Here is a 14171-nt window from a genome sequence, read left to right on the forward strand (position 1 = left end):
GCTGTGTGGTACATTACTGACTGATCACTGATCATCACCTTACTGCAACGCTGCACCTAAACACCAAGGCAACATTCCCAGAGACAACTCTGCTATAAATTAGACGCTCATTCAGGTTAGCCGCACATACAATCCTTTTCTCTCTCTCTCACACACACACACACACACACCTAACCCCCACACACACACACACCCCTAACCCAACAAGGCAAAGTGGCGTTAGCATGTCCAGTCCTGTCCTGTGTGTGGTGTTCTCTAGTGAGTCCACAGAAGACGTCCTGGTGTCTGTCCTGGTCTCTACTGTGGGTAGGCCTCGATCACCATCGCATGGCCCTGAAACCCAGCACACAGCACACCTCATGCTGGATACTGTAACGCACTTTACGTTACAGTACACTATAAAAGGTATAGTAGGAGGAGGAGGATAAAAAGAGAGTGTATACGTATTTACATTTAGTCATTTAGCAGACGCTCTTATCCAGAGCGACTTACAGTAAGTACAGGGACATTCCCCCCGAGGCAAGTAGGGTGAAGTGCCTTGCCCAAGGACACAACGTCATTTGACACGGCCGGGAATCGAACTGGCAACCTTCTGATTACTAGCCCGACTCCCTCACCGCTCAGCCATCTGACTCCTGTATTTGATAGTCTGATGTCTGCGTGCATGACTGAGAGAGAGTGTGTGTGTTACCTGTCCTCCTGCAGCGCATGCAGCTACCAGGCCGTACTGGCCTCCCTCCTTCTGCAGACGATGTGCTACCGTGGTAACCAGCCGGCAGCCAGTGGCTCCAAACGGATGGCCGAGAGAGAGAGAGCCGCCCCACAGGTTAAACTTCTCCATAGGAGGAGTCCCCACCTACACAAACACAGGTTTGATGCACGTTACAAGTGTACTTTTGGGACATTCCAGCAGACTCCTTCAAGGGCCAGAGGTAGTCCTCCCCCTGCAGGCTGACTGCTGCAGCACACCTGACTGCAGTCAGCCTTCTGTGATGGACAACACATTATACCTTCGATTTCCTCCCCATGTACGTCTGAGCAAACCAGTCTGAGTCCATGGCCTTCAGATTAGCCATGATCTGGCCCTGCAACACACACGCACTCATTACTACACCAGGCAAGAAACACATTGATTTCTGACCCTTCCAAAGAGCTTGCTAACTACAGGATCCAGCAATGAAGTGAAATCTTACTCAATATCTCCTTAAACATGGATGACCATGAATAAAACAAACCACAATGGTATTGATCCCGTCAGTGGATCAATACCATTGTGTCGATTAGGCTACTGCAAATCTAGAACCCGTGTCTGGTTAGAATATTTCGATTTGATACACACGCCCTCTCTCTCTCTCACACACACACACACACACACACACACACACACACACACACACACACACACACACACACACACACACACACACACACACACACACACACACACACACACACACACACACACACACACACACACACACACACACACACACACACACACACACACACACACACACACACACACACACACACACACACACACACCCTCTCTCTCACACACCCTCTCTCTCACACACACACACATACCTTCTCTCTCTCACACACCCTCTCTCACACACACACGCACACACATTCTCTCACACAGTGCTGACTCACTGCGAAGGCCTCGTGGAACTCAAACACGTCGATGTCGTCCATGGTGAGGCCGGCTCGCTCCAGAGCTTTGGGGGTTCCATACGTGGGCCTGAGGGGAGGAGGAGGACCAGAGAACACAGGGTGACAGACGGAACAGGAAGTCTGGGTCTGACCTTGAAGACAGGTCAGGAGGTCACAGGGTTTTCCAGAGGTCAGGGGTCACAGAGGTTATCCAGAGAGTAAGGTGCTGGGGGTACGAGGACGTGGTGTGGGGGTTTAGAGTTGCGTGTTGGTGAGACTCACCCCAGCAGCAGCTGGTCTTTGGGGTCCTGGGACACGTACACAAAGTCTCTGATGAGGGAAACACAGAGCAAAGGATGAGCAGCACGTCCACAGAGCAGAGGGCCGTCCTGCTAGCTCCAGAAGCAGCTCTGACCAGGTCAGCTGATGGGGGGTTAGGGTTAACCATCACGTCATGCTGGGGGTACCTGAGGAAAGCTTTGGGCTTGTAGCCCATGGCCAGGGCCTTCTCTTCAGACATGATGAGCACTGCTGAGGCACCGTCCGTCTGTGAGAACACACACACACACACACGTCACGTCACGTCACGCATGGATGACATCCACAGCAGCATTCAGCGAGCGTGTGTGCGCGTGTGTTTACCAGGAAGGAGGAGTTTGCGGCTGTGACGGTTCCGTGAGGTTTAACGAAGGCAGCTTTCAGTTTGGACATCTGGGCCATGGTGGACAGACGGATGCCGTTGTCCTGGGATACGATGTCCCGGCCTGCGGAGAGAAGGGGCGGGGAGTGTTACCAAGGAAACAACATCCTTCCCCTCTGACCCCGACGGGCCGTCGTGGATCACGGACAGTCAGAGTTGGCGTGTGTGTGCGTGCGTGTACCTGGCACTTTGAAGGATATGACATCACTGAGCAGGCCCTCGTCCTGGGCCTTCTTGGCGAGCGTGTGAGAGCGCATGGCAAACTCATCCTGCTCCAGACGAGACACCCCGAACGCTGCAGCCAGACGGTCTGCACTGTGACCCATGGTCTCTGCTGTGGAGAACTCTGCTACCGCTGGGAGCTACGCACACACACACACACACATTATATAGCTGTCCATCCATTATATTACATCACTGAGATGATATGGTTGCCATGAATATGTGTGTGTGTACCTCTGGTGAGAGGTGTGTGTGTGAGTATGTACCTCTGGTGAGAGGTGTGTGATGTGTGTGTGAGTGTGTACCTCTGGTGAGAGGTGTGTGATTTGTGTGTGAGTGTGTGTGTGTACCTCTGGTGAGAGGTGAGCCAGCCGGATGCTGCCTATCAGACTGAGTCTCTGGCCCATGGTCTTGGCCTTGTTCAGGGACAGCATGGTCTTCCTCATCTTACGGCTGTGGCGAATAGGAACGTCCGACATGAACTCCACCCCTCCCGCTACCACTGCATCACACTGGCCTGCCGCAATCATCCCAAAACCTGCATCGACACACACGCACATGACACACACACATTTTTTTGCTTTTTTCCAAAGTAGACAGTTGAAATAGCTTTGTCTCAGGCAACACACACACACCTGTGGTCATGGCCTGGTTAGAGGAGATACAGGCCATGGTGACGGTGTGAGCAGGAATCTTATCAGAGAACCCTGCACCCAGTGCAGCCTGGAAACACACACACACACAGGCTCAGAAAACCACCAAAACAACAGAATCTGACACTCAAGAGGAACAGTTAAAGTTGTGTATTCATGTTTGTTTTTGTTTGAGCTTGTGTATGATGTCAATGCAAAGTGACTGAACTGGATGAAAGTTTACATTTAGTCATTTAGCAGACGCTCTTATCCAGAGCGACTTACAGTAAGTACAGGGACATTCTCCCCGAAGCAAGTAGGGTGAAGTGCCTTGCCCAAGGACACAACGTCATTTGGCACGGCTGGGAATCGAACTGGCAACCTTCAGATTACTAGCCCGACTCCCTCACCGCTCAGCCACCTGACTCCCCCAAGTTAACATGGTTGGTGTACCAAGGTCTGCATGTATATATGTGTGTGTGTGTGTATGTGTGTATGTGTGTGTGTGTGTGTATGCGTGTGTGTGTGTGTATGTGTGTGTGTGTGTGTGTGTGTGTGTGTTCACTCACCTCTCGTGCAACATTGCTCGTCTTGACCTCCTGGATGACAGTCCCGTAGATGATGTAATCCACAGCGTCTTTAGGCAGGCTGGTTTTATGAAGCAGGCCCCTGCACAGAACACACATGAAGAGATCCAAGCTCACAGTCCAAATATAGACGACCTCATGCACGTCCCTCCACACGTCCTCTACACACAATATTAATAATAGAGCCAGCAGATTCTGAACATACGAAGCCCACCTGAGGTGTGGGGAGGTGGGGGAGGGAGGGGAGGGAGGGGGGGAGGGAGGGGAGGGAGGGGGGGAGGGAGGGGAGGGAGGGCAGGGCAGGGCAGGGCAGGGGAGGGCAGGGGAGGGGGTTAGTCTGACAGACTTACTGAAGAGCTGCTCTGGCCAGGTCATGGGGCATCAGGTCGCTGTACCTGTTCACACAAACACAAGTGTTTTACCCTCAGAGAGAAACTTGCTGTCTGGCTGAGTAAGGCTGGAGTGCCAGGCCTCTGAAGCAGGACAGGGGGAGAGAGGAGAGCTTACGTGGTTCCTGACAGCAAGAAGGGGGTGCGGACTCCTTCCACCAAGACTATGTTCTTCACCCCGGGCTTGGCCAGAGACTTCTTACTCTTGGTCTGGACTGGAGAGAGAGATGAGGGCACAGTGATGTCAGACCAGTTAGGCAGAGAGCACTGCTCTACATGAGCAACAACAGACTGTGAAGACCCAGGCTCCATCTCCAGCTCAGTCTGATGTCAGAGGGAGCTGGAAGAAGGGGAGCCAGTCAGAGGGTGAAAGGTCAGCGATGAGGTGGAGACTGTTACCTGCTGCCTGGAGTTGAGCTGACGTACTGAGGGAGCGGGCCGCTGTAGAAATATAAAACCACACGTCGTATCACCATCTCTTTATAGACGTTGGGTTTCACTGGGAATGCACCAAAATCAGCTCAACTGGACTCACCAAACTGCACTGCCCGGGCAGAGTTGCCTGGACAGCTCCGCATTGAGTGCATCAACATGGAAGCCATCTTGTTCTGCAAAAACAGAGTCACCTCACTTTACTTCAGCTTCCATCTGTTATTTAAAGATAGAGGGCGAGGCGATGGAGAAAAGGTCACCACCCCCCCTATCCCCAATTCAAACATCTTCACATGAAACTGCTACATTATTTTAGTTGGCAAGCTAAATTGCTTTCTATTCTGGATGGTTGCCGGTAAGAAATTATATCTGCGTCATTCCAGAAGGGATAATGTGATTATGTCGCATTATATGTTGCGATTTTTCACCGGTGATATCACACGGGCCAGCTCCGCCCACACCCTGGGTAGACATGACCCTTCACCCAGATCCTGGTTCCAGTGAATGACAAGGACAGTGACCGGCGACAAAAACTACCAACATGACACTGACAGTGCCGGTACTATACCTAGGCTCACACAGCCCGCGAACACTGCACATATATAATAACATAACGTTTAAAAAAACTATTAAAAAAAGACAACGGAAGTTGTTAAAGTAAACGCTACTGGCTTGCCTTCCCCAACTCAAGCATAGCCCCTAGCTAACATGGTGCTTAGCGTATTGGACTAAGTTTACTATTTAATTTAGGTCGAGCTGTCAGCGATACAGCACAGAGCAGAGAGGCTAAACTAACACTGTATTTCTTTAATATATTGTTGCTAACAGTCTTACCTGTAGTTTAATTGTCTTTCCAAACAGCGCTTCCCTGTCAACCGCGCAGCAAAAATCAGCAACTGACTACAAAAGTGTTCATGTTCTCAAGACCCCGTGGGATTCTGAGTTGACCGCAGATAAGCCTGACTGTATACTTTGTCAACTTTTCACAAACATGCTATTTATACACATTTAATTGCAAATAACTCAATTATTTACCCATAAAATGTATTTTGTGCTGGCTTTAAGAACCAATTAAGTCTCATAATCTTATATTCGAAGTATATTTTAGCCTGGCACTATTTTACTTTGTCTCCATAGGTCCTTCTCTCGTTTGACATTCGACACTCTCGCGCCCCCATCTGTCTCAAACCGGTGTTTGTCTGTGATCTTGGTGCGAGATGGCAGGAATACGTGCAGTCGGGGTTCTTACAAAATTGTCAACCAGTAAATACTCACTTTTATCAGGTAAGTTTCTGTAACTCAATTGTCACGATTAGCTGTTTTTTTCGGAGATCAAATTCAGCTTTTGTCGTTCAAGCTGCATCGCAAACTTCTCTTCTTTCATTCATTCGGTTTATGGATCCGCCGTGCATGAACTTTCACCTACTTCAACCCAGATTGGGATTTCAATGATCTATTAAAGTCACTTAACATCTGCTGTTTGCTTTACTATTGCCATGGCAATCGACACTTGACAGTGTGGTTGGATTCGCTCTGTTTCTCATTTAATTACCTGATTCATCAGGTAGTTTTTTTCATCACAAACTATAGTTTCCTTTCAAGTATTCGTGTCATTTTAAGCGATACTGTTTCGGTACTGAGGGGGCGGGCCGTTCACATGGTGTACTTTGGTAGCTAACTTTTCAGAGAGAAACGGTATGTACGAGGGCGTGTGTTTCTGTCTTTGTTTAGCTAGCCTATGTGTGACGTGTCTGTCAGTAGGTGTCAGAAGCCTATGGTGGAGAGTTTGTCGACCTGGTGCTCACTCTTACAGACACTGACCTCAGCCAAAGGTCAGTAGTACCAGGCTACTGTTGTCTGTGAACACAGACAGAACTGTGTCTCTAAACACATTGTGATAAGGATTATCATTCTGTGGTATGTGATGCCTAGGTCTTAAAGAGCAGTGTCTGGGTTATGGTCCTGATAATGACGTAATCTATTCCTGAAGGACACCTTGAAAAGCTAAATAAATAAGTTAAATTGGCAAAGAGACAATCTGGCTGACAATTTGAAGAGTAGGCGAAGGGTCAGATCTATTTTTATCTAGTGGACAAGGTGAGGATCTGGGCATAAGTTCACCTGCTCTCTCCCTCTCTGCATTGTGTTGCAGGTCATGCCTGTCGGAACCTGTCGGTTTCCTCCGCCTTGTTGAGTGAGTATCCACATTAGATAATGACTCTAATGGTCAATTCAATACTGCATACTAAAGCTCCACATCACACACATTCATTAGCCATGGGAACAATGTCATCAGTTGTCACGATTGATTAAATCTGTATTTTTTCCTTGTTTGTGCCTCTGTCCTCCCAGCGCGTACTCATGTCAGCTACGAGCTCAAGGATGATGTGGCTGTGGTGCGCCTCAACGACCCCACCTCCAAGGTGGGGAGCTGTCTAGTGTCTGTCTGTCAAGCTCAAGGACACAACACACAGGGTACCCAGAGAGCCTGCTGACACTGTGTGTGTGTGTGTGTGTGTGTGTGTGTGTGTGTGTGTGTGTGTGTGTGCGTGCGCCGGCAGGTGAACACGCTGTCAGTGAAGATGCAGGACGACTTGACGGAGGTGATGGGGGAGGTGTGGTCTAACGGCGCTGTGAAGAGTGCAGTCCTCATATCCTCCAAACCTGGCTGCTTCATCGCTGGAGCTGACATCAAGTACTGAGAACACCTTCTCACCCTTCTCCGGAAGAATACCAGCAACTACACCCACAGAGGACAAAGATAGAATGTTAATTATTTGTCTTTATCTCTCTCCATATCCCTCCCTCTCTCTCTCCCTCCTCTCTCTCTCTGCCTGCCCTCCATCCCCTCTCCCCCCCTTCTCTCTCTCTCTCCCTCCACTCTCCTCTCTCTCTCTCTCTGCCTGTCCTCCCCCCTCTCTCTCCCTACCCCCTCCCCCCTCTCTCTCTCCCCCCCCTCTCTCTCTCTCTCTCTCTGCCTGCCCTCCCCCCTCTCTCCCTCCCCCCCCTCTCTCTCTCTCTGCCTGCCCTCCCCCTCTCTCTCTCTCTCTCCCTCCCCTGTCCCCCCTCTCTCTCTCCCCCTCCCTCCCCCCCCTCTCTCTCTGCCTGCCCTCCCCTCTCTCTCCCCCCCCCTCTCTCTCTCCCCCCCCTCTCTCTCCCGCCCCCCCTCTCTCTCCCTCTCTCCCTCCCCCCTCCCTCCCATCTCAGCATGATCCAGGCGTGTGAGAGCAGTGAGGAGGTGACGGCTCTGTCTCAGGAGGGCCAGAAGATGTTTGAGAAGATTGAGAAGTCCCCCATCCCCATCGTGGCAGCGATCAACGGCTCCTGTCTGGGCGGAGGCCTTGAGGTGTGTCTGTCATCAGCCATGTGGGTGGAGACACGCGGCCGGTAATGCTAAGGCTAACGGTTGTGCGTGTGTGCGGTTACAGTTTGCGATAGCCTGCCAGTACCGTGTGGCTACCAAGAGCAGGAAGACCATCCTGGGAACTCCAGAGGTGATGCTGGGACTGCTGCCTGCAGCCGGGGGGACACAGAGACTGCCTAAGATGGTACGCAGCCTACACTCTGCTGAGCCCAGGAACACAGAGCCCAGATGCAGCCTCACCTCACGCTGTAACGAGCACTGTGTTGTGTGTAGGTGGGCCTCCCTGGGGCCTTTGACATGATGCTGACAGGAAGGAACATCAGAGCGGACAAAGCCAAGAAGATGGGCCTGGTGCATCAGCTCATAGACCCGCTGGGTAAGAGAGAGAGAGTGAGTGTGTGTGTGTGGTGCAGTCCACTTGGAATACACTGACTAATCCATCCATGGTGCAGGTCCTGGACTGAAGTCTTCAGAGGAGAGGACCATTGAGTACCTGGAGGAGGTGGCTGTGGGCTTGGCCAGGGGCATTGCCCTCAACAAGGTCCCTCTGACGAAGGAGAAGGGCCTGATGCAGAGTGAGAGGAACAACCTAGCCCTAACTAAACACACACGGAAACACAATCAAGAAACACTACTGTGCTGTTTTAGACAGGGGCTGACAGAGGAGGATCAATTGTGTGTGTGTGTGTGTGTGTGTGTGTGTGTGTGTGTGTGTGTGTGTGTGTGTGTGTGTGTGTGTGTGTGTGTGTGTGTGTGTGTGTGTGTGTGTGTGTGTGTGTGTGTGTGTGTGTGTGTGTGTGTGTGTGTGTGTGGGGGTGTAGAGTTGCAGGACACCGTGATGGGTCTTGGCCCCGTGAGGAACAAGATCTACAAGACCGTCAATGAAAAGGTGCTGAAACAGACTAAGGGACTTTACCCTGCCCCTGTCAAAATCATCGAGGTAAGACAGACACACACACACACACACCCTAAATACTCCCACATACTGTCCCATAAACACAAACAATCTTACTTGTGAACAGGCGTGTGTGTAACTCCCCTGTGTGGGGGTGTGTGTGTGTGTCTACAGAGTGTGCAGGCTGGCATTGAGAAAGGAGCTGAGGCTGGCTACCTGGCTGAGTCTCAGGTAAGTCTTCTACCTGACTCTGTTACAGTCTCTCATCTTTTCACACCATATTTTAAACATATTATAAACATATTTAACTCAAGGCAACCTCTCGCTCTCTCGCACACTCATTCAGAATTTTGGCACGCTGGCTATGACATCAGAGTCAAAGGCTCTGATTGGTCTGTACCAGGGTCAGGTGACCTGTAAAAAGAATCGCTTTGGAACCCCTGAGAGGGAAGTGAAGTAAGTTGTGTATCGGACAAGTTGCTCCGAATCAGTCCGCACATTTATTTTGCAAAGTTGTTTATAGTGGTGTTGGTCTATTATTAGGTGCTGAGGCTACACTTTGTGTGCGTGTGTGTGTGTGTGCGTGCGTGTGTGTGATGGGTCAGGAAGCTGGCGATCCTGGGCGCAGGGCTGATGGGAGCGGGCGTTGCCCAGGTGTCAGTGGACAAGGGCCTGCACACCGTGCTGAAGGACACCACCACCGACGGCATCAGCAGAGGACAAGAACAGGTCTTCAAAGGGTAAACCCCCCCCCTATAAACCTCTTCTCCCTCTGCACTGTAACGCCCCAGACTGGCCACTAGAGGCCGCCGTCGTTTCACCTCTTTCAACAGGTCAACATGCCAGGGAGTACAGGTTCAGTACGGGCTGGCTGGCTGGCGTTGGTTAGAGGAAGGTAACAGTGAGTGTGTCCGCAGGCTTAACACTAAGGTGAAGAAGAGGGCTCTGACGTCGTTTGAGCGTGACTCCACGCTCTCCTTCCTGTCGGCCCAGCTGGACTACTCAGCCTTCCAGTCTGTGGACATGGTCATAGAAGCAGTGTTTGAGGACATCAACATCAAACACAAAGTACTGAAGGAGGTGGAGGCTGTAAGTACACACACACACACGCGTGTATATACACACACACACGTGTATCTCTCTCCCCACTTAAACTGCCCCACTAAAGATAGGACATTTGTTCATTCAGTTCGTAGCGTTACGTAGCTCATGCATTGTTTCGTGTCGTAGAACTGCACAGTGGTGTCTTTTACTTCAGAGTTTTCATGCAGTCATCTGTAGGGGTTGTGGAGGTGACCTGGGTCCTCTTGTGTCCACAGGTCATCCCTCCTCACTGCATCTTTGCCACCAACACCTCAGCCCTGCCCATCAAAGACATCGCTGCTGTCAGCAAACGGCCAGACAAGGTCACACACACACACACACACACTGTTCAAAAGAAGCGTTAATAGCATGTTTTCATACCAGGTGGTTGACTAGGAAGTGAGGAACCTTCCTAGTCATATATAAAGGGTAGATGTTTCGTCCGCGTTGCCGGACAACGGAGTCGAACGTCCGCACATGGCGTCATGCCACTGCATACTTCTATTCTATTTGTAAAAAAAACAAAACAATTATTCATAAGTATGCAGTGGCATAACGACATCTCTGACGTTGATAACAAACCAAATCGGTTGAAAATTTAGCAAGTTATGGTCATTTAAAAAGTACATGTAGCATCAACACCATGTTATGGGTGAGCGAGTTGACTGTAGCAAGATGGCCGCCATGTGCGGACGTTCTCGACTCCGCCGTAAGACATCTAGTCTTTATATATATCTATGGGTGTTTCTGTGCAGGTGATCGGGATGCACTACTTCTCTCCAGTGGATAAGATGCAGCTGCTGGAGATCATCACCACAGAGCAGACGTCTAAAGACACCACGGCCTCCGCTGTGGCCGTGGGCCTGAAACAGGGCAAGATCATCATCGTAGTGGGGGTGAGAACACACTCACACACCTCACACACACACACCTGCCTCACACACTCACACACACCTGCCTCACATACACCTGCCTCACACACCTGCCTCACACACACCTGCCTCACACTAACCTGCCTCACATACCTTTGATTCATTGGAAAGCTAACGTCCACTACGAAAGCTAAGAAGTAAAGCTGACGTTTACTTCCTTCCAGTGGTGTATACATCTCAAAATGAAATTTGGGTTTAAAGCGACTGATTCTGTGAGAGCAAGTCACAGTAGTCCATTAGCTTATTGATAGGCTAAATAACTACATTTGTTTAAGGTAAATTAGGACAGTTGACTTACCTGTCTGCAATACCAGAGAAATCCCTACAAGTTGAGCAGTACATCATCTCTCTCCATCAGTATCATGTCAAAGCCAGGGAAACTCTCCTCACTTTTCGCCTCATACTAGGCATTTTTAGCATTAGGTTGATTAGTGTTTAATCGTGGTGGAGCGCTTACCTGGTGTTTGCCCAGGTTTCGATGTATTAACCCTCGTGCTGCCTTCGGGTCACATGACCCAAAGGTTCATAACGAACCATTGTTGTGTTTACCCAATTTTACCCAATACAAAAACAAATAAAAATAATTTTCTTTTAACCATTCCAATGTGGGGGGTCTGAGACAGCCCGACAGTTAAAAGAAAATGCTTCACTTTGTTTTTGTATGAGGTAAATTTGTCGCAATACGACGGTGGGTCACAATGACTGATGGGTCAGAATGACCCGAAGATAACACAAGGGTTAAGAAACATTTTCTCACTGAACTCCACTTTAAACGCCAATGTCGGCTAACTGATTTAAATCTGAATAAGTTAAGAGAGTCAAAGTTTATATAATCGCAAGGACACGATTGGTGCCAGCGGGCTACATTCACGGCACGAGCAGTAGAACGTGTGGATCCATTCATAAATGCGCGGATTCATTAAATGTCAGACTGTAGTTGCATTATAGAAAGACAAAAATGTTGTTTGTGCTTGCACTGATACTAAGAAATCTTTTTTTTATATATTTTTTTTTACTTGTCCGTTCGGGCAAGTTCAGTCTTCATTATACTTGTTGTCCTACAATTATTTTTACTTGTCCCGGACAATCGGACAAGCCTTAATGTAGATCACTGCCTCACATAAACACACTTGCCTCACACACACACCTCACACACATCTCAAGAGAACTGCAGAGGACAGAACTGCAGCATGGTGTAATCAGGGGTGTTGCGGGAGATGCTTCATGTCTGACCAGGTGCTCCTTTCCTCAGGATGGCCCAGGCTTCTACACCACCCGCTGCCTGGCTCCCATGCTGGCTGAGGCTGTCAGAGTGCTACAGGTGACCAGACTGACTGTTCGTCGGTCTTTCTGCCTGTCTGTCTCTGTCTGTCTGTCTCTGTCTGTATCTCTGCTTCACTGTCTCTCTGACTATCTCCCTGTCTGTCTCTCTGACTAACTGTCTGTCTGTCTCCCTGTCTGTCTCTCTGACTAACTGTCTGTCTGTCTGTCTCTGACTAATCTCTTGCCTGTCTGACCATTTGCACTCCCCTACACCACCACTGTGTGTGTTCATTAGCTGATGAAGAACTCTCCATCTGAGCTTGCAGGAAGGGGTGGGGCCAAAGCAGCTGGACGCCTTGACGACGGGCTTCGGCTTCCCTGTCGGCATGGCAACGCTGGCCGACGAGGTCGGCATAGACGTGGCGGCGCACGTAGCTGAGGTAACCGTGAAGTCACGTGACGTCACATGGTCTTACCCTGAAGTCACATGGTTCTACCCTGAAGTCATGCGTTGGCATTTCTGACAATCCTAGGGATTTAATAATGAAAAGCGTGCGTGTGTGTTCTGTCCAGGACCTGGGCAAGGCTTTCGGTTCTCGTTTCGGAGGAGGTAATGTGGACGTTCTCAAGACCATGGTGGAGAAAGGCTTCAAAGGTACACTGTTTCCTGTCTGAACGCACTCTCTGTACACCTACTGTTGCTGTTCCATGAAGGAAGCTGATGAGCGTGTTCTGTGTGTGTGTGTCCAGGTCGTAAGTCTGGAAAGGGCTGCTTCGTTTACGGGAAAGCAAAGAAAGACAAGAGTGTGAACCCAGGAGCTGAAGAGATCATACAGAAATTCAAACTCGCCGCACCTCCCACTGTGTAAGACACTTCATTCTCTCTCCCCTTTCTCTCTCTCTCTCTCCCTCCATCTCTCTCCTTTCTCCCTCCATCTCTCTCCTTTCTCTCTCCTTTCTCTCTCTCTTTCTCCCTCTATCTCTCTCCTTTCTCCCTCTCTTTCTCTCTCTCTCTCTCTATTTTTCTGTCCCTCTTTCGCATTCCCTAATGTAAGCATTCTGAACGGTTCTTCTCTGATTCTGGTGTGTGTGTGTGTTCCAGGTCCTCTGACTCTGACGTTCAGCACCGGCTGGTGTCTCGCTTCGTCAACGAGGCAGTTCTGTGCCTGCAGGAAGGAATTCTGGGAAACCCTGTGGAGGGGGACATTGGAGCAGTGTTTGGACTGGGCTTCCCGCCCTGCCTTGGTGGTATGACGCATTCTCACTGCACACACACACACAGTACACACACACACACAGTACACACACACAGTACACACACACACAGTACACACACTCACAGTACACACACACACACACACAGTACACACACACAGTACACACACAGTATACATTCCCTGAAAGGCGCTTACCATTCCTCTACTTGCGTGTTCCGCCCAGGTCCGTTCCGGTACGTCGACTCAATAGGGGCGGCTCGTCTGGTGGCCATGATGAAACGTTTTGAGGATGTTTACGGTGACCAGTTCACCCCCTGCCAGCTGTTACTGGACCATGCCAAGGACACCAGCAAGAAGTTCCACTAGTAGCCCCGCCCCCTTCCTCCACGGCGCCCCTGGGGAAGCCCTCTCCTGCCTCACGGACAATGGATCTTTTGCGTCGCCGAAGGCTGATGTTACCTAGTGTGAACCAAGCCTGTGAACTAACCCCAGAATCACGCCTTGGCACTGCCAAGCAGAACATGTCACTAAACGGGGATCAGTGTTGGGGAGAGGGTGGATGTATGGCTGCTTGTATCTTCTGTTCTTTGCCTTGAGCAGGTGTCTCTCCTTCTCTACTGCCTTCGTCTGCTCTGCTCTGCCTGCTCAGGGGGGGTTTGCACTAGAGGGTTTTTGATGACTGTGTCTGATTTAGTTTATTTTGTAAATTTGTTCAAATGGAATACTGTATCTGGACTCTGTTATTACACAAAACTTCCAACCTCCATTCTGTGTGTGTGTGTGTGTGTGTGTGTGTGAT

General features: G+C 50.0%; 3 protein-coding genes across 3 annotated transcripts in view; 1 reads left to right on the forward strand and 2 right to left on the reverse strand.

Annotated features, from left to right (window-relative positions):
- Window positions 1-5596, reverse strand: part of hadhb (hydroxyacyl-CoA dehydrogenase trifunctional multienzyme complex subunit beta) — a 5701-nt gene extending 105 nt beyond the window's left edge. Inside the window, exons 1-16 of the mRNA XM_062467925.1 lie at window positions 5453-5596; window positions 4722-4794; window positions 4586-4627; window positions 4305-4401; window positions 4148-4192; window positions 3780-3879; window positions 3214-3301; window positions 2929-3116; window positions 2538-2718; window positions 2299-2420; window positions 2124-2203; window positions 1939-1986; window positions 1657-1744; window positions 1011-1085; window positions 692-856; window positions 1-333 (exon numbers count right to left, since the gene is read on the reverse strand). The exon at window positions 1-333 is cut by the window's left edge and continues 105 nt beyond it. Coding sequence (XP_062323909.1) covers window positions 298-333; window positions 692-856; window positions 1011-1085; window positions 1657-1744; window positions 1939-1986; window positions 2124-2203; window positions 2299-2420; window positions 2538-2718; window positions 2929-3116; window positions 3214-3301; window positions 3780-3879; window positions 4148-4192; window positions 4305-4401; window positions 4586-4627; window positions 4722-4788 — 1422 coding nt within the window. The 5' untranslated portion in view covers window positions 4789-4794; window positions 5453-5596 and the 3' untranslated portion in view covers window positions 1-297. The remainder of the gene's footprint in view (window positions 334-691; window positions 857-1010; window positions 1086-1656; window positions 1745-1938; window positions 1987-2123; window positions 2204-2298; window positions 2421-2537; window positions 2719-2928; window positions 3117-3213; window positions 3302-3779; window positions 3880-4147; window positions 4193-4304; window positions 4402-4585; window positions 4628-4721; window positions 4795-5452) is intronic.
- A 171-nt stretch (window positions 5597-5767) lies between these two features.
- hadhaa (hydroxyacyl-CoA dehydrogenase trifunctional multienzyme complex subunit alpha a) lies at window positions 5768-14138 on the forward strand. The gene is made up of 21 exons (XM_062467893.1): window positions 5768-5902; window positions 6771-6812; window positions 6971-7041; window positions 7180-7313; window positions 7826-7964; window positions 8047-8166; window positions 8256-8358; window positions 8435-8557; window positions 8804-8922; window positions 9052-9108; window positions 9224-9333; window positions 9483-9617; window positions 9795-9966; window positions 10197-10283; window positions 10716-10856; window positions 12145-12213; window positions 12482-12595; window positions 12729-12810; window positions 12906-13020; window positions 13258-13403; window positions 13596-14138. Exons 1-21 carry the CDS (start codon window positions 5836-5838, stop codon window positions 13736-13738), a joined length of 2289 nt encoding a protein of 762 aa, XP_062323877.1. The 5' UTR covers window positions 5768-5835; the 3' UTR covers window positions 13739-14138.
- The window catches only part of ost4 (oligosaccharyltransferase complex subunit 4 (non-catalytic)), a 95985-nt gene continuing 92690 nt past the window's right edge, over window positions 10877-14171 (reverse strand). The window contains exon 2 of the mRNA XM_062467978.1: window positions 10877-10891. The gene's annotated coding sequence lies outside the window, so the exon portion shown is untranslated. The remainder of the gene's footprint in view (window positions 10892-14171) is intronic.

This window comes from Osmerus eperlanus, chromosome 8 (assembly GCF_963692335.1).
Source record: "Osmerus eperlanus chromosome 8, fOsmEpe2.1, whole genome shotgun sequence".
NCBI classification, from domain to species: Eukaryota; Metazoa; Chordata; class Actinopteri; order Osmeriformes; family Osmeridae; genus Osmerus; species Osmerus eperlanus.